Source organism: Thamnophis elegans, chromosome 7 (genome assembly GCF_009769535.1).
Source record: "Thamnophis elegans isolate rThaEle1 chromosome 7, rThaEle1.pri, whole genome shotgun sequence".
NCBI lineage: Eukaryota > Metazoa > Chordata > Lepidosauria > Squamata > Colubridae > Thamnophis > Thamnophis elegans.
This window is the reverse complement of record NC_045547.1, coordinates 44,208,721-44,232,287: the sequence shown is the minus strand read 5'-3', so window position 1 is coordinate 44,232,287 and position 23,567 is coordinate 44,208,721. Positions and strand designations below refer to the sequence as shown.

At 36.4% G+C, this 23,567-nt stretch overlaps 1 protein-coding gene across 5 annotated transcripts in view; it reads left to right on the top strand.

Annotated features, from left to right (window-relative positions):
• Window positions 1-23,567, top strand: part of NAV3 (neuron navigator 3) — a 165,884-nt gene that overhangs the window by 123,057 nt on the left and 19,260 nt on the right. For 4 of the 5 annotated variants that reach the window (XM_032222049.1, XM_032222048.1, XM_032222047.1 and 1 more), the window contains 9 exons: window positions 1,991-2,014; window positions 3,455-3,532; window positions 9,980-10,063; window positions 11,919-12,030; window positions 14,161-14,282; window positions 15,305-15,325; window positions 16,776-16,948; window positions 20,213-20,366; window positions 22,267-22,441. In XM_032222049.1, the coding sequence (XP_032077940.1) occupies window positions 1,991-2,014; window positions 3,455-3,532; window positions 9,980-10,063; window positions 11,919-12,030; window positions 14,161-14,282; window positions 15,305-15,325; window positions 16,776-16,948; window positions 20,213-20,366; window positions 22,267-22,441 (943 nt within the window). The remainder of the gene's footprint in view (window positions 1-1,990; window positions 2,015-3,454; window positions 3,533-9,979; window positions 10,064-11,918; window positions 12,031-14,160; window positions 14,283-15,304; window positions 15,326-16,775; window positions 16,949-20,212; window positions 20,367-22,266; window positions 22,442-23,567) is intronic. The other variant, XM_032222050.1, reaches the window with a different exon arrangement.

The window sequence follows — 23,567 nt, the reverse complement described above, 5'->3', positions numbered from 1 at the left end:
CAACCTTTCCGAGATTTCAGTAACTTGACCCTCTCCCATCTCAATTTTGAGCTACTTGGCAAGGCTTTTTCATCATCATTTGAGGAGCTAGCTGTGATAATGGAATCTGAAGTACTCTTTATTAAGGTCATGGTATTCTCTTGGTTTTAAAATCTTCAGCAGGATTTGTTCTTGAAGGACATAATCATTGATCAGCAATACCCCTGCTGATCTGGGTAAAGCTCATTAAATTGGGCAGTTCCTAATGAAGAAATAGTGCTCAAATGGAAATATCATACAAAAGATTTAAATTTAAATAGTTCAAAAATATTTATTCTATGATATACAGAATACAGAGTAACATAGTTGGAAGAGATCTTGGATGTTTTCTAGTTCAACCACCTGCTTAGGAAGGAAACCATATACCATTTCAGACAAATGATTGTCCAATATCTTCTTTAAAATGTCCAGTTGGAGTATCCTCACTTCTGGAGTTAAGTCATTCCATTGATTAATTGTTCTAACAATCAGAACAATTCCCCTTAGTTCTAGAATGCTTGTCTTCTTGATTAGTTTCCATCCATTGCTTCTTGTCCTACCTTCATGTGCTTTGGCAAATGGGTTGACTCCCTCTTCTTTGTGGCAATCTTTAAGATATTGGAACACAGTTATCATGTCACTCCTAGTCCTTCTTTTCTTTCAACTAGACATACCAAATTCCAGCAACAGTCCCCTAATCATCTTTGTTGCTCTTCTCTCTGTACTTTTTCTAGAGTCTCAACATCTTTTTTTACATTGCGGAAACCAGAAGAGGTAGAGGAAGGTTTTTTCTTCCAATCTTCCAATGGTACATTTGGTAATAATCAGTCACTGTTATTCAATATATCAATATATAGTTATTCAATATATCATTATCTTTTGCGTAGTAAACTTTGGTAAAAGCTTTTTCCCCCTTTATTTTTCCTTCTGTTTTTATTCATTTACTTTAAATATTATAATTGAAAGTTCATAAAAATAAAATGAGTCTTTCCATAGCATCATAACTTAAACAGCACACAGGAAGGAGCACTTTTCTGCCTGTTCCAGAATTAACTGAGCCAGTCTTAATTGTGAGCAGCAGGGATATGCATGGTCTGGATGGGAAAGAATTTGTGGGTGGGGGGAGCAACCTAATTGCAAGCAATAAAGCATTAGTCCAATTGCAATATTCAGACTAGCTGGAATACTCAACATGGCAACACTTGAAACTGCCCAATTTTGTTTCATGCTTCACACTGTTCTGTTTTCTACTAGAGATAAAATTCTCAGAATTTAAGTGTTTTGTTTTATAGAAGCATACTCAAAATGGCTTTTGAGGTTAAATGGATTTTCCACATCGCTACTGTTTGTGATTCTGTATAAATATTCACTAAAGCGCGGGACACAACTTCAGCTGCCATAACTATAGCTTTAAGAATAATACTGTAATGTTTGTAATATATATTATATTCCTATTCTCTTAGACATTATTTTGGCCGTCTTTCTAAAAGGAAGCTATCCAACATAATATTAAAACATTTATGTTTATGGTAGCATGGAAGGCTTTAAAAGCATATTACACTGATATCTTTGAACGTTTATTCAGAATAAGTATATTACATTTATTTAGACTTGTTTCCAAGTGAGTATTTATTGAATTGCAGCCAATAATCCAAAACTTTGATAATATTCCAAGTTATTAAAAGACTCAGAAATATTTACAGTTTATATTCTTATTCTAATTCTTATCTACAATTATACCTGGGAATTAATTTTTAGCCCAAAGCCTAATGCTTTGATATTTTTCTTTTCTTTTGTTGATAATCATGTAGATCCCACACATGTGTCTGACTTGAAGAGTGAAAATAGTAAAAGAGAATGTGGCAGAAAAAGGAACCATACACTATTAGAGTTTTGCTAGTGTAAACTTTGCACAAACAATTTAGAAAATATTTTAAAATGTTTATAAATAATGACTTTATTGTCCCTCTAGGCTGAAGAAAAGGCACATTCAGAGGTAAATATAAATATACTTATTTAATAATCAATAAATTAAAATAGTTGTGGTTGTGTGGCATTTTTTTTATACTAATCAACCTAGCTTTGAGATGTTCTCCTAAGACATTGTGTCAAGAGTTTCAGCACCTGAGACAATTGTCTCTAGACAAGTCCTTTTAATTAGTGGCATTCTGGTTGTACAGTGGTCTTCTCTATGATACTTCCTTATTATATGTTCATAAAGATCTCAACATTTACCATAACTTTTTCATGGGTGTCACAGCCTAATCATATCAATTTCAAATACATACTGGTGTTTATTTTGAATAATGTTTACAACATTGTATTATATTTTTATGGTACATTTATCTGTTTATTTACTGGATAAGTACAGTAATAAATATATTGCTGCAGCATGATGTATGGTTATCAATAAGGATATTAATGACAGAAATTTAATTATCTTGTCATCTGCCCAGACCAATCACCACTCTATTGAATCTATTTTAAAATGGTAAACTACATCTTAGAGTACTTTTAAAAAAAATCAAATATTGTAGGTTTGTTAAAGAGTAACTGTAGTTTTTGAGGGAATTATTTTGGGATTTCACCAAGTATATAAATCATTAACCCTGTTTTTGACAAGTTTAAAAGTAACATTTTGTTTTGGAGTATAATTCAGCATTCACTAACTTCTGAAAAAATACTTCTGAGTTCTTAAAACATATGTTTACATATCTGTGTATTAAACAGTGAGTTGCATATCATTCATTTTATGATTATCAAAATAATGGAATTTATTTGCATAAACATGGAATGGGCAATAGATTAGATAGCTTTAAAAGAAGTTTTGCAACAATTTTGCAACTGATAAACTGTCCCAAAGTACAGTTTAATCATGATAGTTATGGATAAAATGATAGAATGATTGCATAATAGAATGCAAGATAGGATTCTTCCACCCTGATATCCAGCTTAAGTATGAATAGCAGTTATTGGGGAAGAATGTGAAAATATTGCTGCTCACGTTATTTCCAAGGTGGAAGGAGGATGGCTGTCTATTCCAGGAAGCATTTGGCTGTGTACAGTACTATAGTGGTCTATATTTGGTTGTCTATGATACTGGATGAAAGAAGTCTTTCCTCCAATGTAGTCCTTGTATTCTTTAATGAAATATTTATATATTATTCAAACACACAACCAGGAACAAAAAGCACAGTTATATTTTGTGTTCTAGATCAGGGCTGTCAAACTGGTGGTCCGTGGGCCAGATGCATCACGCAGAGGCCACATTCATCCTAGCTCCGTGAAGGGGAAAAACATATCAAAATGTCACATGATGGCAACATGATGCTTGCGAGTTTGACACCCGTGTTCTAGATTATTAAATGGTCTTTATTCAAAGAAAGTGAATAAAATATCATATTTTAGAACTCTTTATATTTGTTGTCATACCTAGCAAATTCATAAATTACGACGGGAACTGGTTGCATCTCAGGAAAAAGTGGCCACCCTAACATCACAATTGTCAGCAAATGTAAGTTATTTATTATCATAATAATTTTGATATAGTTTTATTCTGCATATATAGCCATAGTAAATCTGTGAGAAAGATTGCTGTCACTGCCACTTAGGGGAAAAAAGGCTAAAGAAATAATATTCTGAGTTTTAAATGAGCTATGTGTTACATCACAAACAAATGTCACGGGAGTTCTTCCAACATGAGTGTACTAATAAATTCTGCTTATAAATCATGAAAATGTATTTAAGTACCAGCTGCACAAAAGCAGAAGCATCAACAAAACAAAATACAAATGGAAGGCGGCATTAAAACACTAACATCCACAAATGCATAAAAATAAGTTAAAACTTTTCTACACTTTTTTTAATGAACAGAACTCCATGTAAAAAAAATTACTTTATAGTTTCAGGTCACTGAAAACCTCTGGGAACACAATGATTACTGATTGCTTTTATTTAAAATATTTTATAATATTTGAGTTTATGAATAAATATAATGATTAAGAATAGGAAGACATAAAGAAGCTGATCAAGTCTTAGCAATTACATAGATTTTATCCAAATTGTTTTCTTGGTTAAAATACAACTGTAGTTTACCACTGACTTCCCCCGTGCAATATGAATTGATGCCTTTGCTATCTGAAGTGGTCATCTTCCTTTATTGCTGATGTCCACTGTAGATGCCTGTCTCTTTAACTGGGTGACTTTTCTGGGAATATCTACTCTTGACATACACTCCCAATAATCTTCATTCATTCCTCTCAGAAAGCCCCACACCACACTGAGACAGCATAGCAGGATTTGTAGGAGGAAGAAGAGGGATACTGAAAAAGGAAGCTCCAATATGGTGTTAATTTACAGAGCTGAGATAGGAAATTGCATTTTTTTTGTTAAATTTTATTTGTTAAATTTATTTTTCACCTATCTTGCCATGAGACCAGTGCAGGTGACTCTAAAGTGTATGTAGACTAGTAAAATAATTTTAAAAAGAGGATTAAAGTAAGGAAATTCATTTCCGTATAATCCATGTAGTGCAGAGGTGGGTTCCTGCCAGTTCGCACCAGTTCGGTAGAACCGGTTCGTCAAATCTACCAAACCGGTTAGAAGAGGTTCCACCAGTGGACCTGGAAAGCAGGCCATACCTACAGAAGAGGTTCCAAAAAAATTTGAAACTCACCACTCACACACACACACACACACACACACACACACACACACAGACTCACACAGAGAAAGAGAAAGAAAGGAAGAAAAAAAGAAAGAAAAAAGAAAGAAAGAAAGAAAGAAAAAGTGAGAGAGAGATGAAAGAAAAAAAGGAAAAAGGGACAGAGAGACAAAAGGAAGGAGAGAGAGAGAGAGAGAGAGAGAGAGAGAGAGAGAGAGAGAGAGAGAGAATACATGGCCGGCAAGCCACTCCCACCAGGTCACATAGCCGGCAAGCCACTCCCACAAAGGAGGCCACACCCATAGAGTAGGTTCAAAAAATTTTTGAAACCCACCACTGATGTAGTGGGACAATTTTGGAAATCTTCCTTATTTATTTAATAATGGTGCCCACTCAAACAATATAACTTTGGGCAACATACAAGAAAAGAAGACAACAAATTAAACATTTTGTACTGCATTCAAATCATTCAAACATGGATTCTACTCAACCTGATTTAAAAGCCTGGGGCAAGAGATAGCTCTTGACTTCTTTTCTAAAGGCCTGTAGAGTTTAGTCTAATTGTACAGTATATCATTACAAAAAGAATGCATTTACAGGGGAAATGTATGTGTGAATCTATCCTTCACTTTTGTTTTATCCAATGGGGAAAGGCTGAGCAAAATAGAGAAGGCAATAGATAAACTGGACACTCTGCCTGCCTTACCCCAATGGGAGAAAAATATGGACTGATTCATCACTCATGGTTGTGGAATGCATGTGCCAATAATACAGATAAGAAGATAGAAGGTTGGTAGAGGTAGAAATCTACAGTGACTATATAACAGTGCAGCATTATTATTTTTTATAGCAATGGTGTGTTTGTTCATAATAGGGAAATAGTTGCTGCAAGGACCTTTTATTTATTAGAAAATAAGTTCTTTCTTACATTCAAACTGTATTTTTTTCCTGTGGATTTTCTCCAAACACTAAATATAGCTAAGAATTTATTCTAAGAAGTGTGATTCTTATGCTACAAATAGTCCTCAACTTACAATCACAATTGAGTCTAAAATTTATGTTGCTAAACGAGAAATTTGTTAAGTGAGTTTCGCCCCATTTTACAACTTTTCTTACCACATTTGTTAAGTGAATCATGGTTGTAACATAGTAAAATGGTTGTTAAGTGAATGTGGTTTCCCCATTGACTTTGCTTCTCAAAAGCTGGCAAAAGGTGATTGATTGCATGACCCCGGGACACTGCAAGTGTCATAAATGAGTCAGTTGCCAAGCATCTGGATTTTGATCATGTGGTTATGGGGATGTTGCAAGGCTCACAAGTGTGAACAATGATCATTAGTCACTTTTTGCAGTGCTGTTGTAACTTCAAATGGTCACTAAATGAATTGTTGTAAGTCAAGGATTACCTGCAGTTTTATATATTTTTAACCTGGACAAATCACTCCTAGAACTATCAAGAATGGAGAATTCCTGAGAAACAATATTTCTAGGTTAGATTAGATTAGATTACTTTATTTGTATGCCGTCCTTTTCCCTGAGGGGACTCAGGGCGGCTCACAATTCAAGGGAGGGGAGAAAAAACAAACAAAATACAGAGCATAAAAATCATACACAGCTAAAAAACACAACAATCATACCATTCGGAGTGGGGCTGCAAGTCTTTAGCCCCAGGCTTGTCGGGACAGCCAGGTTTTAAGGGCTATGCGGAAGGCCTGGAGGGTGGTGAGGGTACGAATCTCCATGGGGAGTTCATTCCACAGGGTCGGAGCAGCCACAGTGAAGGCCCTCCTCCGGGTAGTCGCCAGTCGACACTGGGCGGCTGATGGAATTCGGAGGAGGCCTAGTCTGTGGGATCTTATTGGTCTAGTGGAGGTAATTGGCAGCAGGCGGTCTCTCAAGTACCCAGATCCAATACCATGAAGGGCTTTGTAGGTGACAACTAGCACCTTGAAGCGAATCCGGCGATCAACAGGCAGCCAGTGCAGCTCGCGGAGGATAGGTGTTACGTGGGTGAAACGAGGCGCACCCACGATCGCTCGCGCGGCTGCATTCTGGACAAGCTGAAGTCGCCGAATACTCTTCAAGGGCAGCCCCATGTAGAGCACATTGCAGTACTCCAGCCTAGAGGTCACAAGGGCACGAGTGACTGTTGTGAGAGCCTCCCGGTTCAGGTAGGGGCGCAACTGGTGCACCAGGCGAACCTGGGCAAATGCCCCCCTGGTCACAGCTGACAAATGGTGTTCAAGAGTCAGCTGTGGGTCCAGGAGGACTCCCAAGTTGCGGACCCTATCTGAGGGTCGTAAAATTTGACCCCCCAGCCTGAGAGATGGAACACTTGGCCAATTTGTGGGAGGGAAGCACAGCAGCCACTCGGTCTTATCTGGATTGAGAACAAGCTTGTTAACCCCCATCCAGTCCCTAACAGCCTCCAGGCCCTGGCTCATCACGTCCATCGCTTCGTTGAGTTGGCACGGGGCGGACAGATACAGTTGTGTATCGTCCGCATACTGGTGGTATTTTATCCTGTGCCGTCGAATGATCTCACCCAGCGGTTTCATGTAGATATTGAAGAGGAGGGGGGACAGGACCGAACCCTGCGGCACTCCATATGTTAGGGGCTTAGGGGTCGATCTCTGCCCTCCAACTAACACCGACTGTGACCTGTCCGAGAGGTAAGAGGAGAACCACCATAAGACAGTGCCTGCCACCCCCACCTCCCGCAGTCGTCGCAGAAGGATACCATGGTCGATGGTATCGAAAGCCGCAGAGAGGTCAAGGAGTACTAGGATGGAGGCATGACCTCCATCCCTGGCTCTCCAGAGATCATCAATCAACGCGACCAAAGCGGTTTCCGTGCTGTAGCCAGGCCTGAAACCAGACTGGAAGGGATCTAGATAACTGGTTTCCTCCAAGGACCGCTGGAGCTGAAAGGCCACCACCTTCTCAACAACCTTCCCCACAAAGGGGAGGTTGGAGACTGGACGATAGTTGTTTAGGACGGCTGGATCCAAAGATGGTTTCTTCAGGAGGGGTCTCACCACCGCCGCCTTTAATGCGGGGGGAAAGACCCCCTCCCGAAGGGAGGCGGCAACAACCGCCTGGATCCAGCCCCGTGTCACCTCCCTGCTGTTGACAACCAGCCAGGAGGGGCACGGGTCCAGTACACATGTGGAGGCACTGAGCAACTTTATCCGCGAGGAATTGGACGTAGTCCTCAGCTCTGCCCTGCAAAGGATCGCTCGTATCCCTCCTGTTTAGGAGGGAACGGGTTATCCTGAACAGGGCGGCTGGGCGCGACTCAGCGGAAGCAATCAGAGAGGCAATGTATGATCTTTTTGACGTCCTAATTGCCCGGATGTACGCTCTGATGCTAGATGTTAAAAGTGCTTGGTCCGACTCGGATTTTCTGGATCTCCATTGGTGCTCTAGGCGTCTCTTTCGGCGCTTCATCTCCCGGAGTTCCTCAGTAAACCAAGGAGCCCTCCTGGATCCACTGCCTCGGAGCGGCCGTAAAGGCGCAATCCGGTCAAGAGCCCCCGTCGCTGCTGAATTCCAAGCAGCAACCAGAGTCTCCGCCGGACTGCGGGCGAGAGTATCAGGAATGACCCCAAGCTCCGTCTGAAAATCCAACGGGTCCATAAGTCGCCTGGGGCGGAACCACCTGGTTGGTTCCTCCTCCCTACAGTGGGGGTTTGGTCTCCAAAAGTCAAGCCTCAGTAGGTAGTGGTCTGACCACGACAGGGGTAAGATCTCACTGCCCCTCAGACCAAGATCACAAGTCCACTGCTCCGAGAGAAATACGAGGTCGAGCATGTGATCTGCCAAGTGGGTTGGGCCCCGAATTACTTGGGTCAAGCCCATGGCTGTCATGGAAGCCATGAACTCCTGCGCTCCATCAGAGTGTTCACCGAGCAAAGGCAAATTGAAATCCCCCAGAACCATAAGCCTGGGGAACTCAATTGCCAGCTCGGCTACCAATTCGAGGAGCGAGGGGAGGGCTGCTGCAACGCTGTTGGGAGGCAGGTACGTTAACAGCAAGCCCACTTGACCCTTGAGGTCCAACTTCACCAGCAGGGACTCACACCCGACAAGCTCCGGAGCAGGGATCCTACGAGGTAATAGAGACTCTTGGATAACAATGGCCACACCCCCACCCCTTCTCTGAGCTTGCGGCTGATGGAGCACCTGAAAGTTTCCTCATAACTTTGGTCATTGAGAAAGAGGCAGCTGGGCGCAAAATATTTGCTGTTCTCATACACCAGTCTTCATCTTTGTACTCTGCCAGGGAAATAGAAAGATTTAATCGAAAGATCCTACATCTTTCAACATTTGCCCCTAGTACAAACCAGATGCCATGTTTCTGCTACTATGGCTGCCAGAATATTAAATATGCAACTGTAGGCACAGAGAAGATTTCACCATTTTTCCAATATATATTTTCACAGACTATTGTATTCTGATTTATTTATTGTTTTGATGTTACTCTAGGACAGCAGTCCCCAACCTTGGTGGTCTGGCTGGGGGGGCGGAGAGAATCAGGCCATGCAAGAGGTGGACTGGCACACATGTGCACTCATGCAAGTGGCAGGCCATTGCGCATGCTCACCCAGCTTGACTGAAATATAGACATGCATGCCAGCCCTCCACTTGCATGATTCAAGCTGTGCGCCTGCTGGCCCACCTCTCACATGGTCCTATTCAGAATAGGCCAGTGCCCAGTAGTGAGCCACAGCCTGGGGGTTGAGGCTCCCTGCTCTAGGGGACCTGAGGAAATAGGGAATTGAACCTTCTTGAAACTATTCTGTATAAATGCAGGCAGTCCCAGTACCATTTTTTATTTTACATATAAGGAAGATGCTCTCCAAAGCAAATGGGGGAAATTTCCCCTCGCCCCATTCACTATGATTTCCATCGATATTTTCACCATGTTTATTTTAGCTTCAAGGCAACATTGAAATGCATGCAGCTTGTTTAGCAAACTATATCATTTACTGTAGATCCTCTTTAAATCTTCCATTGAAAACTTTTGGTATTGTTAAAACAAACAAGCAAAAAATGGTAATGAAGTCTGGCAATCTAGCATGGAAATATTTCCATACACTTGATACATAAATATAAAATTAAATTTAAAATATATAGTTTTGAGCAGGTAATGTTATAATAGAAGAAATTACTGTAAGTAGAAGCAGACCTGTTGAAAATAATGAGATGGCAAAAATGCATTCAAGCTTCATTTCTGGATTTTACCGAATCCTTTTAAATTCTGATTATATTTGAATGTTTCTTCCTTTGTCACAGGCCCATCTTGTAGCTGCATTTGAAAAAAGCTTAGGAAATATGACAGGCCGGTTACAAAGCCTAACAATGACGGCTGAACAAAAGGTATGTTTGAACCAGCAAATGCTGTAATGTAGAGAATCTAACTTAATCCAATGGCACTGATTTATGTTAGAGTTTGCATTAATAGAGGAGTACAGCAATAAACAAACAGGTGAATCTTTCTTTCATTATCCATGCTATCAAATTTTTACAATAAGACTCTATAAGAATCACCCTACTCATAATTACAGTTAGCAAGCTGTATCGGAAAGAAGTGGGATGATAAAATCTTTCATTTTCAAGTTTTAATTAAAATATTTGTGACTCTGGATTTAATGTGTATTAAAAATTTAACAACAAAAGCTGGTTATAAACCAGCAGATGTAACTTGGCAACATTATCAGAATACTAAATATTAGTTGACAATGTTTCATGTTTTAGCCTTTCAGTCAATGTTATCTTGAGGGGGTAGGACAAATAGATTTGCTTGACTTCACTATTGAGTATATTTAACATAATAGTTGACATGTAAATTTAGGATATAATTTTGGTTTATGTTGCATCACATTGGGTGGCTAGTTCTTGACATTGCAGTACTCTAAACAATTTTCCAAGGAACTCTCAAAATATTTTGTCTGGTTTCCAAGATGTTTTTCTAGCCATTCTGTTCTGCCATTCAAAAAAGAAAGAAAAAAAGCAGTCCCATTTTAAGTATTTATAGCACAGGTGTAAAACTTGTCGCGTCACATTGCCGTCACGTGACATTTCATGATGTGTTCTCCATTTGTGGACCTGGGGTGGGCCTGGCCTGCACATGACACATCCGGCCTGTGGGCCACCAGTTTGACACCTCTGATTTATAGGAATACAAATTTGTTTTAAGAATCAATGAAAAATTAAGTCAATCAAAATGTTTCCCTTTACATTTGTGTGTGTGTGTGTGTGTGTGTGTGTGTAATTTAGAATGCTACATAAAATTTACAATGTGAGAAAAAGGGAGAGCAGTGAAACTGGATAGAAAAAGCTACATCTTATGTCATTAGTAAGAATGTTTGCTTTATTAAAAAAGAAAAATTATACAACAGAAAAAATAAACATTTTTCTTCTTGTGTTCTATTACAATTTACTTGGTAATCTTGCATTCAAAATTCTTGAAAAAAAATAAATGGATTCATTTTGGGTACATGGAAAATAAAATGTTTGAAACCTTAAATATTAAAATGAACGAAGAATGAGGTATGGGGATATTCTGGGAGCTGACATCCACATATATTAAAATTGCTGGGGCTGAGTAATAGTGATATCAGTGACAAATGACTCAACTATAGAATGACACATATGATGTAAATTTAAACAAATGATGTAATTTTCTATTTAAATGAATGGCACTATAAGACTCCCTAAAGGTGGTTTGAATGAAGATTTTGCTATACTGATATTGACTTTGATAAGCTTTTTCTAAATATCCTGATATGCATATTTAAAAAAACTTTCTTGATTTGACTAGCAATAAATGTTTTAAAGGATTTAAGTTTCAGTATACAAAATGAGAGCTGGAAACTGTAATGGAAGAAGCAGATATAGTTTCAACTATACATTGCACTTACTAAATAATTTCATACTACATTTTCTCCCACATAATAAATATGTGAAATATCATGCATGTCTTCACAAATGTTTATTTTTTTCTCTAAAACTTCTTACTTGCAGCAGTTGTACAGATAAATAACTTCCAATTTAAGAACTTTACATTTGATTAGCAGAGATGAGAAGCAAACATGAAACCTAATTTTCTCCTTAGTTTCACTTGCATTTTTCACGTACACCTTGTTTTCATTCCAATTTGTGTGTTTTTACCCCAGAGGATAAAACCTAATTACTGTGACACATTTTGAGTCTTTCCCTCCTGTTCCCAAAGGAATCAGAACTCATAGAACTGCGGGAAACCATTGAAATGCTGAAAGCTCAGAACTCGGCTGCACAGGCTGCTATTCAAGGAGCTCTGAATGGCCATGACCACACTCAGAGAGGTATGATATTCTGTCTTACTTTTCAGGGCTGTAATGATAGCTCATTACCAGCTTTCTGTTTTTTCAAAAGAATGGGTTTTGTGCCACATTTGTAGAACCTTCCATATGAAAATATATGTTTGCAATGTTTCCAAATCTTAAAAAGTTCAACTTCAAAAGTTATTTATTTATTTATTTATTTATTTATTTATTATAATTTGTCAAACAGAAACAAAAACGGGAATAATATAAAAATGCAACGACAGGGACAATAGGCACATTAGTGCACTTATGCACGCCCCCTCTATGGACCTCTTAAGTATGAAGTGAGGTCCACGGAAGTCAATTTGTGACTAAAATTGTGAAAATTTGTAGCTGAGACAACTGAATCAGGTAGGGCATTCCAGACTTTGACAACTCTATTACAAAAATTGTATTTTTACAGTCAAGTTTAGAAGTTATTGATTTACAAAGAATTTGCTTCTTCTAAGGAACTACTAAGCACTCCTGGGTTGACAAATTGCACATTAGTGCTAGAATCACCCATAGAGCTCAAGCCAACAATGTAGAATTGAAGGGCAGGTCTGCATTTTTCAATTTTCTATCCACTTATATTAAATGGGATTGGAGATGGCATAAATGATGCCAACAAAGGCTGGCATAAGCAGGATCATGCTGCCTTTAATTATGCATACAGATTTGGACTTGATTGTTCTTTGTACAAGAACAATTTTCATTAATTTTATTCTGCAATCTGTAAGTCATTCCACATGATTTTTCAACAGACATAAGCAGAAGAAGAAAAAGATGTTTCAAAAGAGAACAGTACTTAAGAAGTCTCCATTAATTTATATGTTCCATTAATTTATACTCTGTTATTGATTTAGTAAAAACGATCAAGAATAATCAAGAGATGTATTAAATGCTTTATATCGTTCCTTAAATAGTCACAATTATAGTCTGGATAAAGGATGTAGGAGAGTTTAATATAATATTTGAAACACTAGAAAAGGAGTTACCATATTTTTCGGATTATAAGACGCACCTTTTTCCTCAAAAAAGAGGGTGAAAATCTGGGTGCATCTTATAAACCGAGTACAGCATTTTTTGCCTCTCAAAGCCCCGCCTCTTCACCAAAATGGCCGTGCATACCCTTATGGAGGCTTTCAGAGAGCTCCTGGGGACTGGGGAGGGCACAAATGAGCAGAAAATGGGCTGTTTTTTGCCCCCCAGCCCCCGCCAGCACTCTATAAGCCTCCGTAAGGCTATGCATGCAATTGTTTTGACAAAAAACAGGCCCATTTTAGTGAAAAATGGGCCATTTTTTGCTCATTTATGGCTCACCCCATCCCCCAGGAGCATTCTGCAAGCCCCCTAAGGCTATTCATGCCTTCTTCTTTTTTTGAAAACATGGGCCCGTTTTCACAAAAAAACAGGCCATTTTTGGGAGGTTTGCAGAGTGCAAAAACTTTTTTTCCCTTTTGGAAAGCTCTTTAACTGATTGATGAGAATTACATTGATCAAGTGCTGTGGCAGCAGAAACAAAGTCTTAGCTACTGCAGATTGTCAGCGATTTCCTTCTCCAGTACATGGATAAATACACCTGGAAACATCTACCTACCTACCTTCTCTCTCTCCCTACCTACCTACTGTATTTCTCTCTCTCTCTCTCTCTTTCTCTATCCCTCTATCTACCTACCTGCCTACCTACTCTCTCTCTCTCCCTACCTATCTAATGTATTTCTCTCTCCCTCTCCCTCTATCTATCTATGTACCTACCTACTCTCTCTCTCCCTACCTATCTACTATATTTCTCTCTCTTTCTTTCTATTTCTCTCTCTCTATCCCTCTACCTACCAACCTACCTACTCTCTCTCCCTCTCCCTATCTATCTACTGTATTTCTCTCTCTCTCTCTCTTTCTATTTATCTCTCTCTATCCCTCTACCTACCTATCTACCTACACACACACTCTCTCCCCCTACCTACCTATTGTATTTCTCTCTCTTTCTCTCCCTTTCTATCTACCTACCTACTTTTTAAAAAGTTTGCCTCTTCAAAACCTTGGTGCATCTTATACTCCGGTGCATCTTATACTCCAAAAATATGGTACATTGGGGGGAACACGATTTCATTTCTCTTTATATTATAGATTTGCGAATAAGGCGACAACATTCGTCTGAAAGTGTTGGCAGCATCAATAGTGGTACAAGCCATTCAAGCATGGGTAGCAGTAATGATGCTGATTGTAAAAAAAAGAAAAAGAAAAATTGGGTAAGTATTAAGTAAAATTGACTACCTGTCCTTTTGTATAATTTTTTATTTCATAAATAATATAATGAATGAACCATGTAAACCACTATTTTAATGCCCTTGATAAATATACGTAGTTTTTGATGCTGATATAATGGTGATATACTGAGCTGAGGCTCAGCTGATAAAGGAGGAGAACCTTGTGGCTTAGTGGTTAACACAACTGCCTAATATGTAATATAGCACAGGTTCAAATCCCAGTAAGGGTATGGCTAGCTCATGAGAGCTAAATAGCTTGAAATAGATCTATACTAGTCTCCCTTTATTTATTTATCAGCTCAAATACAATACACACACACACACACACACACACACACACACACACACACACACACACACACATACATATATATATATATATATATATATATATATATATATATATATATATATATTACTGTATTGTATATTGTTTATTGTATATTACTATATACCATATATTGTAATATTGTATATTACTATATTGCTCATGTATCAAGATCACATCATATTGTTGCCAAATATGACTACATAATAACAGGCTTCACAAGTTACTATATTTGTTCACTATATACAATATATTAATTATCCAAAGTACTTAATAGGATGATCCATGAAATATGGTAAAAAAGTCAAGATAGCAGCCACAAAGTTGCAATTGAAGTTTGTATTTTTTTTTTATGTTTGTCATGCATTAAAAGCAGCATAACTTTTATCACATTCTTGCCGATGCTATCTTTTTTTTTGAAACCACATTCTGTAGACATTCTTGGTAGTTTATTGTTCCATGAAAGAAATGTAGTAAATATCTTGAAAAAATAAAGAAAGATAAAGGTCTTGCATTGAGAGACAAACCTCAAGAACTCAAATTTTACTGACATAAAAGTAGGAAAATACTTTTTATTGTTTAAAATATGTTTATTACACAGGTAATATTTTAAAAATACTGATTCCAACGTCATTCCCTTGATTTGTAATTGCACACTCTTTCATGTTTCTGCAAGGTGAACTCTAGAGGAAGTGAGGTGAATATAAAATCCTGGAAAATTTGGCATGCATCTCAAAGAATTCTATCTTGGCATGATTGCTATTCATTTTGGCATTAGGCTTTTGTACCCTTCTGAAATATTATCCTTTATGTCTCCTTAATGTTGCTCTTCATTTTATCTCCAACTTTAAATCTGGAAAGGGGAAGTGTTGCCAAAATCCATTTCTTTCTTATTAGAAAACATAAAATGGCGAAAATAAATGCTGGATGATGGTTAACCAGCTCTTAGCCTCCCAGTTCTTGAACAGGGATGGAAGAGAAAGTTGATTCAACTTCATACAAACCAATCTCTGCTTTCCAAAGTAACATGCCAACTGGAATGCAATATTTTCCCTCTATTTTGGCCCTTCTCCAAATAGTGCAATGCAGTTCTTCAAACAAAATATCTGTCAAAATACACACATTAGAGAAAACTGCAAATGAAAAGGTGGATACTAGCAGATATTACAAAAATGCAGGTAATAGTGAAAATCATATACAAGCTGTATATCTTAAGAAAAAAATGTACAAAATGATATTTTTACCAACAGATGTTAAAAATCAAATATCAAATAATTTGAAGTTCTAGCAAATAAAATAGAGACATATATCCAATTCTATTTTTGAACTGACTCTTATAAAAGAAAATATTCCAAATTTAACTGAAGGTAATAAAAGAACTACTTGGGGATCATATTTTCCCCTTGGTTTAAGTAATCTGCTTGCTCATAAGAAGTCTTTGACAGTTCGGACCTAAAAGATATAGTGCTTATTAGAGACCTAGCTTTTGCCATCTCAACTATTGAAATAAATGGCTGTTTGGCTATTCTGAACCTTTCAATAATGGATAAGAGCTTTTAGACAATAAAGGCCATGCTTGCATACATGAACTTGCGTCTTTAAAAGAACTCAAGCAAATGCTTTCTGTTTCCAACCCTTTCAGCTTCTTGTCAGTGGAAAAGCAAATACTGCAGCTTCAAAATGCTTATTTCTAATCAATGCTACTGTGGAAGTTATGACATCTAAAATTTCTGGGACAAAATGGCTCCTCCCTTAAATAAATCACAATGTCATATTGATTGGAATTCAGTGTATTTTATAAGCCAGTGACTGTTTAAAAAATGTACTTATTTAAGACCGATCATCTTAAAGTGAATGCCAGAAAGCAGGTTTTTCACAACAGGTGTGGGGTTTTAAATCAGTATCTGTTTATCAGTACAGTTTGATTGTGCATATTTCCTATAACACAGTCCTCAGTTAATTTTAAAAAACACCCTGCCATGTTTCTAAAGATACTGTGTTGCACATGTTAATGTTCTGCTTTGTCTATACACTTACCTCAGGCAGTAGCTAGTTGGCCTCTACAAACTAACCTCACACAAGAACTCTCTCAAATATGAGGAGAGCTAAATTGTCAAAGATATTGATGTTCCTTTCTTTTCTCCTAGCTAAGGAGTTCATTCAAACAAGCTTTTGGGAAGAAGAAGTCATCAAAACCTCCTTCCTCCCATTCTGACATAGAAGAAGTCACAGATTCATCTCTTCCATCCTCACCTAAATTACCTCATGGCTCCGGAGACTGTGGATCTACTTCAATCAGGCCATCCCAATCAACTTCACTGTATGTTTATTCTTTGAGAAATGCATCTTTGCAAAAGTGTCATTTTTTTAATGGGATAGTTTTGGAAAATAAGCCACTATTATTTCTGAAATATGGTCTTGAGTTACCCAGAAGCTTAATGACTATAATTGGAATCAGCAACTCTGTTGCTAAGCAACATGGTTGTTGAGCAAAATCACTTAACTGCACCTGACTTACAATGCCACTTCCATGCTGTTGTTAGGTGAATTAGCCATGATTTTTAAGTGAGACATCACATGACTTACAATTTTACTGCTGGCTTCTGCATTGCCTTTGCTTGTGAGAAACCAGTTAAGAAGCATGCAGATGGCAATCAGATAACTGCAGGATGCTAAAATGGTTATATGTGAGAGGACCGGTCATAAACATACTTTTTTAGTACCATTGCAACTTTGATATCATGTTTCCCCAAAATAAGACAGGGTCTTATTTTCTTTTGATCCCCGAAATAAGCACTTGGCTTTATTTTGGGGGAGTTCTTATTATTTTTGAGGTGCAGGAGGTGGCGAGTGTGGTCACCACATGGTTGCTGTGTTGCAATATTTTGGGGAGGGCTTGTTTTTTTGGGAAGGCTTATTTTAGCGCATGCACTCAAAAGCTTGATTGGGCTTATTATCTTGGGAGGTCTTATTTTCAGGGAAACAGGGTAGTTGCTAAACAGGGCAGTCATTAAGCAAAGCTACTTATATTTATCTCATGGAAACAGTATTCTTTAATCCTTCCATTATTATTACATTTCATATTAAGTTGTTGCTTTTTTAACATTAGCTGCCACTTTGCTATGCTTTCCTTTTTAAAAAAAATATTCCTTTCTTATCCAAATGTTCAGCTATTTTTATTTGTTTTTTTTCCTTTCTGCCTTAAGTAATTTCTAACAGCTTAGTTAACTCACATGGCTAAATGTGAAGCTAAAAATCTATAGGAAGAATAACCTGTATGTATCTCCCCTTTACATATTCTATGGAACCTCTTTCCAATAATAAGCAAGAAAAGTCTCTAAACCAATAATTCCCTTTGGTTTTCTCAAACCCAAGCAATGTAAGTCTGCAAAAACACATATGGTATTCATGAATGCACATGAATGTAAATGAAATCCAGTCAATAGGGTAGGAAAGAAGGAGCCACTCCTTGTTTAACAATGAATTGCCAAATTAAAATGAATTGTGTAAAAATAATGTGTTTCTCATAATAGCCTGCCAGTTTCTTGAATCACTAGACACAGACCTCCTTTTTTCAATCCCAGAAACTCTTTGACCATGAATACAATAACTTTCATGATTGCTGCTTATAATGAAACTGGTGTAGCAGTTCTCAAGCTAATAAGGACCATTATGACAACATATCCCAGCTGCCTTCTGTAACCAGTAAGAGAAAGCAGCTTAAAATGTAAACCCTGGAGCACTGGCATTTACATTGCTCTAACTGTGGAACACTGAGGTAGGATAGATCTGTTGTAATACCCTTCACTCTTGACTGCAATAAATACTTGTACAAGCTGAAGTTTGTAGAGTTACAGTTACAATCATGCTGACATGAAACATGCTGCTTGCCACTCTGCAAAACATTCTGCTGGTTGTGGATCAAGAAACGCTACCCATGTCAACATATATATTAAACTGCAGCAATGTCTTAAAAGGGACTTTCTTTTTTTCTGGTTCACAGTTATGCACCATAATAGTGCAATTGTGATTCCTCATGATACATCTGTTTGCTGAGGTGCAACATTTCAAATTACCAAATGGGCAGAGACAGATATCAAATATCTGAATGTTTTGACATGCTGAAATAATATTTTTGCGAATCAGCCTATCAGGAAAGATATGCTGTCCTAGCAGTTTCTCTTAAAATGGCAAATTAAATCTGCCTTAAATATATGACAAAATAGCAATCTTGCATGTAACGACTGCACTCCAAAGCATGCTGATAAAAAAATCACACTGAATACTGTAAAACCTTAAAGTTGTACCTTAACTCTCTTAGATTTTGGTTTTGATCATTGTGGTTTATGTTGTTCCCACATTCAACATGATATTGAAAGGCATAAACAAGAGTTGTTTAAACTGTGACATAATCTTCATATTTCGTTATCATTCCCTCTTAAAACTTTTACTTTTTCATTCTACTGCATTTTTTATTCTGTTTCTTTCTTGGTTTCTTATCTTCTAAACCATTTCCTTTACTTTCTTTCACTTGCATCTGTCTGTCTAATGCGTGTATATGCAGGTCATCTCTATTCTGGGCTCCAAAGAAAAGGCAAAATGGTCCCGTGATCTACAAGCATAGATCCCGGTAAATTGGCACAAGGGGCTTGGAGTTATTTATCCAAGAACTAGACGGATGTTCTCTATTTTCTCCCTAAATGTCTTTGCAGGCATGCTTTGAAAATACAGTATATCGATTATATGTTGTAGAAAAAACTAGAACTAAAAGACTATTATGTGAACAATGGTGTGGTTGCTATTGTACATCAGTTGAATAATGAGCAGAAAGGACATTTTTTTAATGCTCCAAAGGAAAGAATTAAAAATTGAATTTTCAGTTTTAATTCACTAGTAAAGTTTAAATGTTTCCAATTTCATCTTACATGGTGTCAGAAACAGAAGCATGATGTAATGCATATGTATTTACTGCTGCCTGTTATGCCATGCACAAAATATTGAATATTAGCATTTTTGACATTGTTACAGATTAAATTCTACAGTCATAGCATAGACATTTTGAACACCATAAAAAAGAAATCAATTAAGTCAGTTCACATATACTGATATTTAACATACATAAGTATTGTGTAATCTCATTATATATGAGTTGGACTGAAAAACAAATGATCTGAAAAATCATATCAAGAGAGAAAAACAATAGTTTAATAGTAGCAATGAAGTTTCAAATTGTACTATTTTGGAAATCGTTTATTTTTAATGAAAGCAGGGGTACTATTTAATACAGGAATGATTTGTAAAATGCAGTCCTATTGAATTTGGAGTATAAAACATCATTGTTCTTATAAAAGGAAATAGAAAAGTTTTAGAAAGAACCTTACACCTTTAACCTAGATATTGTTTCTGCTTTTCACTTTTTTCAATTGAATTGATTCATATTGCTTTGATGAAATTCTCCCTCCTGCCCCTAGGAATCAGCAGCAGAAACCTTTTCTGCTTCTTGGATATACTATAATAATACACCGCCGTGAGAAGAGAACCTTCCTTTAATTTTCTGCCTCTTTACCTTCTCCTCTTTTATTAGGATTTGTGAATGCACAGAAGCAGAGGCAGAAATAATTCTGCAGCTAAAAAATGAGCTCAGGGAGAAAGAGCTCAAGCTTACAGATATTCGTCTTGAAGCGCTCAGCTCTGCCCATCATCTTGACCAAATTCGGGAAGCTATGAACCGCATGCAGGTCAGTTCTGTGGAACAACTGATTAGGACGTTATTTTTTAAAAAACAATGCCTTATAGTAATCACCTTGAAGTGAACAGAGCCATGAAATAGGATGGAAGCCAGAAGTCGCTATTGGGATTCAAAAATAATTAGATGAAAGACAAATTAGATTGAACCGTTCCTTTCTTTTTTTAAAAAAAAACACCATTTTGCATAGCATCCCTGGGGTAGTTATTGGCAAAAATTCTCTATAATTGTCAATTCCTTTGCAAAATATTATAACTTATTCAAAAAGCAGAAGGACTTTTAAGTATTTTACAAGTATTCTGGTTGCTTCAATCAGAACTACATCAATTTTAACAGAAAATCTTCATAGTTGCTTATTTCAATGGCTCTAACCACTCAAGATTATATTTTTGTTCTATGATTGTCTTGTTCATCAGATAAGGATAGCCAAATCTGTATATTTCATATTTACTTTACTTCACCTATTAATTTCAAGCATTTAACATGATTGCAATGCTGTGTTGAAAGTGAAAAATTGAAAGAGAGAGTACAATTTAGACCAACCTGAAATCAAGTTCCAAGAATTTGATAGAATGGTTCTTGTACTTGTGCACCTATGAGTCCTTTTGTATTGAAAAGCTGAATTGATGAGATTCAATCTTCTAAAGAAAGAAAATAGAATAATTCAGTGGGAGAAAAGATAGAATGCAGTGCTTAATTTGTGAAATACAGAATAAACATAAAAAAATTTCAGAACTAAAAGTTAAAACAATATAGATAGCAGTTAATATCTATTGTTATCAATTGAAAGAGGTAATAATAATTTATTAAATTTCTATGCTTCTCATCTGAACAACTTTGGTCTTTACAATCTCTGCACTTGTATGTTATTGAAAATATATGCAGCAATTTTCAATGTACTGCAAATACATTGAAATATATTTAAGATAGAGTGCAAAAAGAAAAGCTAAGAATATTTCTAGGTTAGAAGAGTTCAACTATAGGAATGATTTGAAAGTTCTTATTCCAACCAAAGAGCAAATTACTTAATATTTACTGAAAGGGTAATTTATCCAAATGTATTTATGCACTTGCCATGTTCACAGTTTTCTTATTCTGAAATTGCCAACAATTGCACATAAAGTAGGTAAATATGTAGAAAGATTTCATTATGTACAGACTCACATAAAATATAATTTAGTAATTTTTTTGTATGCAACTGTATTTTTAATAGGTCAGATCTTCTGCTTTCTATATTCTGTAATTACTTAGGGAATGGGTAAATTTCCTTTATGCTGTTTCCAACATTTACTTATAACATTTGTCTATTTAAGTAATAGCTGTAATTGTCAAAATATCTGAATGACTGATTGCCAAAGTAGAACCTTCATATTTACGTAACTTAGTAGTTTTTTTAAAAAAGCACTGGAATTAGTTTGATGAGTTAATGAATTTGTCATTGCAGGAGACTGAAAGAAAGAACTGAACCTTTTCTTTCCTTACCATAATATAGAGAGACAGCCTTCATCTGCAGTGGATATTTTCAATGGAAGGAAAGAGATCCTTAATTTGATTTTGGTTTAGTTCTTTAAGTCTATCTTTAATTACGTGAAATCTCCCACAAAAACTACTACTTGGATTTATTTCAATAATGCAATTAAATGTGAGGATAATTTTCATGATATTAGATAGATATTATTTTGATCCATATATACATACTTATATGATATACTTCAAAAATATGATAGCCTCAAAGTTCCAGGTGCTATACCAATGAAAACTCTTTCTATATTTTTTGCACCTCTGTTGTTTGGTCTTAATGGTTAAATTATTATTATCCATATTATATCAGAAAGATCAGAAATCTCTACTTCATTTATTTAATTGTTTCTTACTTGTATTTTATATGTTAGAATGAAATTGAGATTTTGAAAGCTGAGAATGATCGTTTGAAGGCTGAGACTGGAAGCACTAGCAAACCTATCAGGCCATGTTCAGAGTCCTCCAGCAGCACATCTTCTTCCTCTTCACGACAATCTCTAGGTCTCTCTCTGAATAACTTAAACATCACAGATTCAGTTACATCTGGTGAGTAAAAGCTTTGTTCTCTTAACAAATATTCTTGCATCAAGGAACACTTATCTTTCTCTCTCCTCACACATTACCCCACACTTAACAGATTTCTTGCCAAATATAATTTTATTGTCAAAGTACAGAGAAATGTAATTAAATTTGAAAAGGTGCTCATTATGTAAATAAGGTTTGCAACTTTGAAAATTAATATAAAATGAAATAACCATGTGTTATATAAAGGAAAATTGAAATACTATATTTTTGTTGTTTCTTTCTATTGTATTGCATGCAGTAATAGCAACAGTAGTATTGGCTGGGTGTTTCCTGCTTTCACTTGAGGAAGTTTTCTAAGAGGGAAGCGTCTTCCATCAGCAGAATATAGCTCTGTATACAATCTATGTATATACAATATGTATACAGCAGAATACTGTATATGGAAATGGAATAATTAAATATGGATTTATATTTTTTTTCTTACGTACATGTGTTATATATGTGTGTCTATACTTATGCATGTATTTTAATTATCTAATATATTCACGCTCTTTTTCCATTGTACATATACTAATAATAAGAACCTAGCAGTAGTTTTTAACTTATTATTTGTGGATAGTTTCTTCTTTTTTGGGGAGGGTCAAAATTGGAGAGTACTTTCTCAGATATTGGGTACCAGCTAGCTTGGGCTTTAAAGATTCAGACATCTCTAAGGGTATATTTGGATTCAAGTCCCAAAGATAGATAGATAGATAGATAGATAGATAGATAGATAGATGGATGGATGGATGGATGGATGGATGGATGGATGGATGGATGGATGGATGATAGATAGATAGATAGATAGATAGATAGATAGATAGATAGATAGATACCCCCAAACCTTTGAATAGATTTGCATCTGTTTATTTTTCTAAAATGATGTAAAATATTTCAAAAATACAAATGTTAAGGATTCAAATATTTGATATCATGAAAAATAGACAATAAAAAATAAGGAAATTACACCAAACATTTTTGCCCTAAAACAAATGGATAACTCTGATTCAAAATAATTTTAAATCAAGAATATCGTAACCTTTTTGTCATACTTGAAAAATGAACCACTATACTCCTTACCAAACTGAAACTGTATATGGCTGTGTAT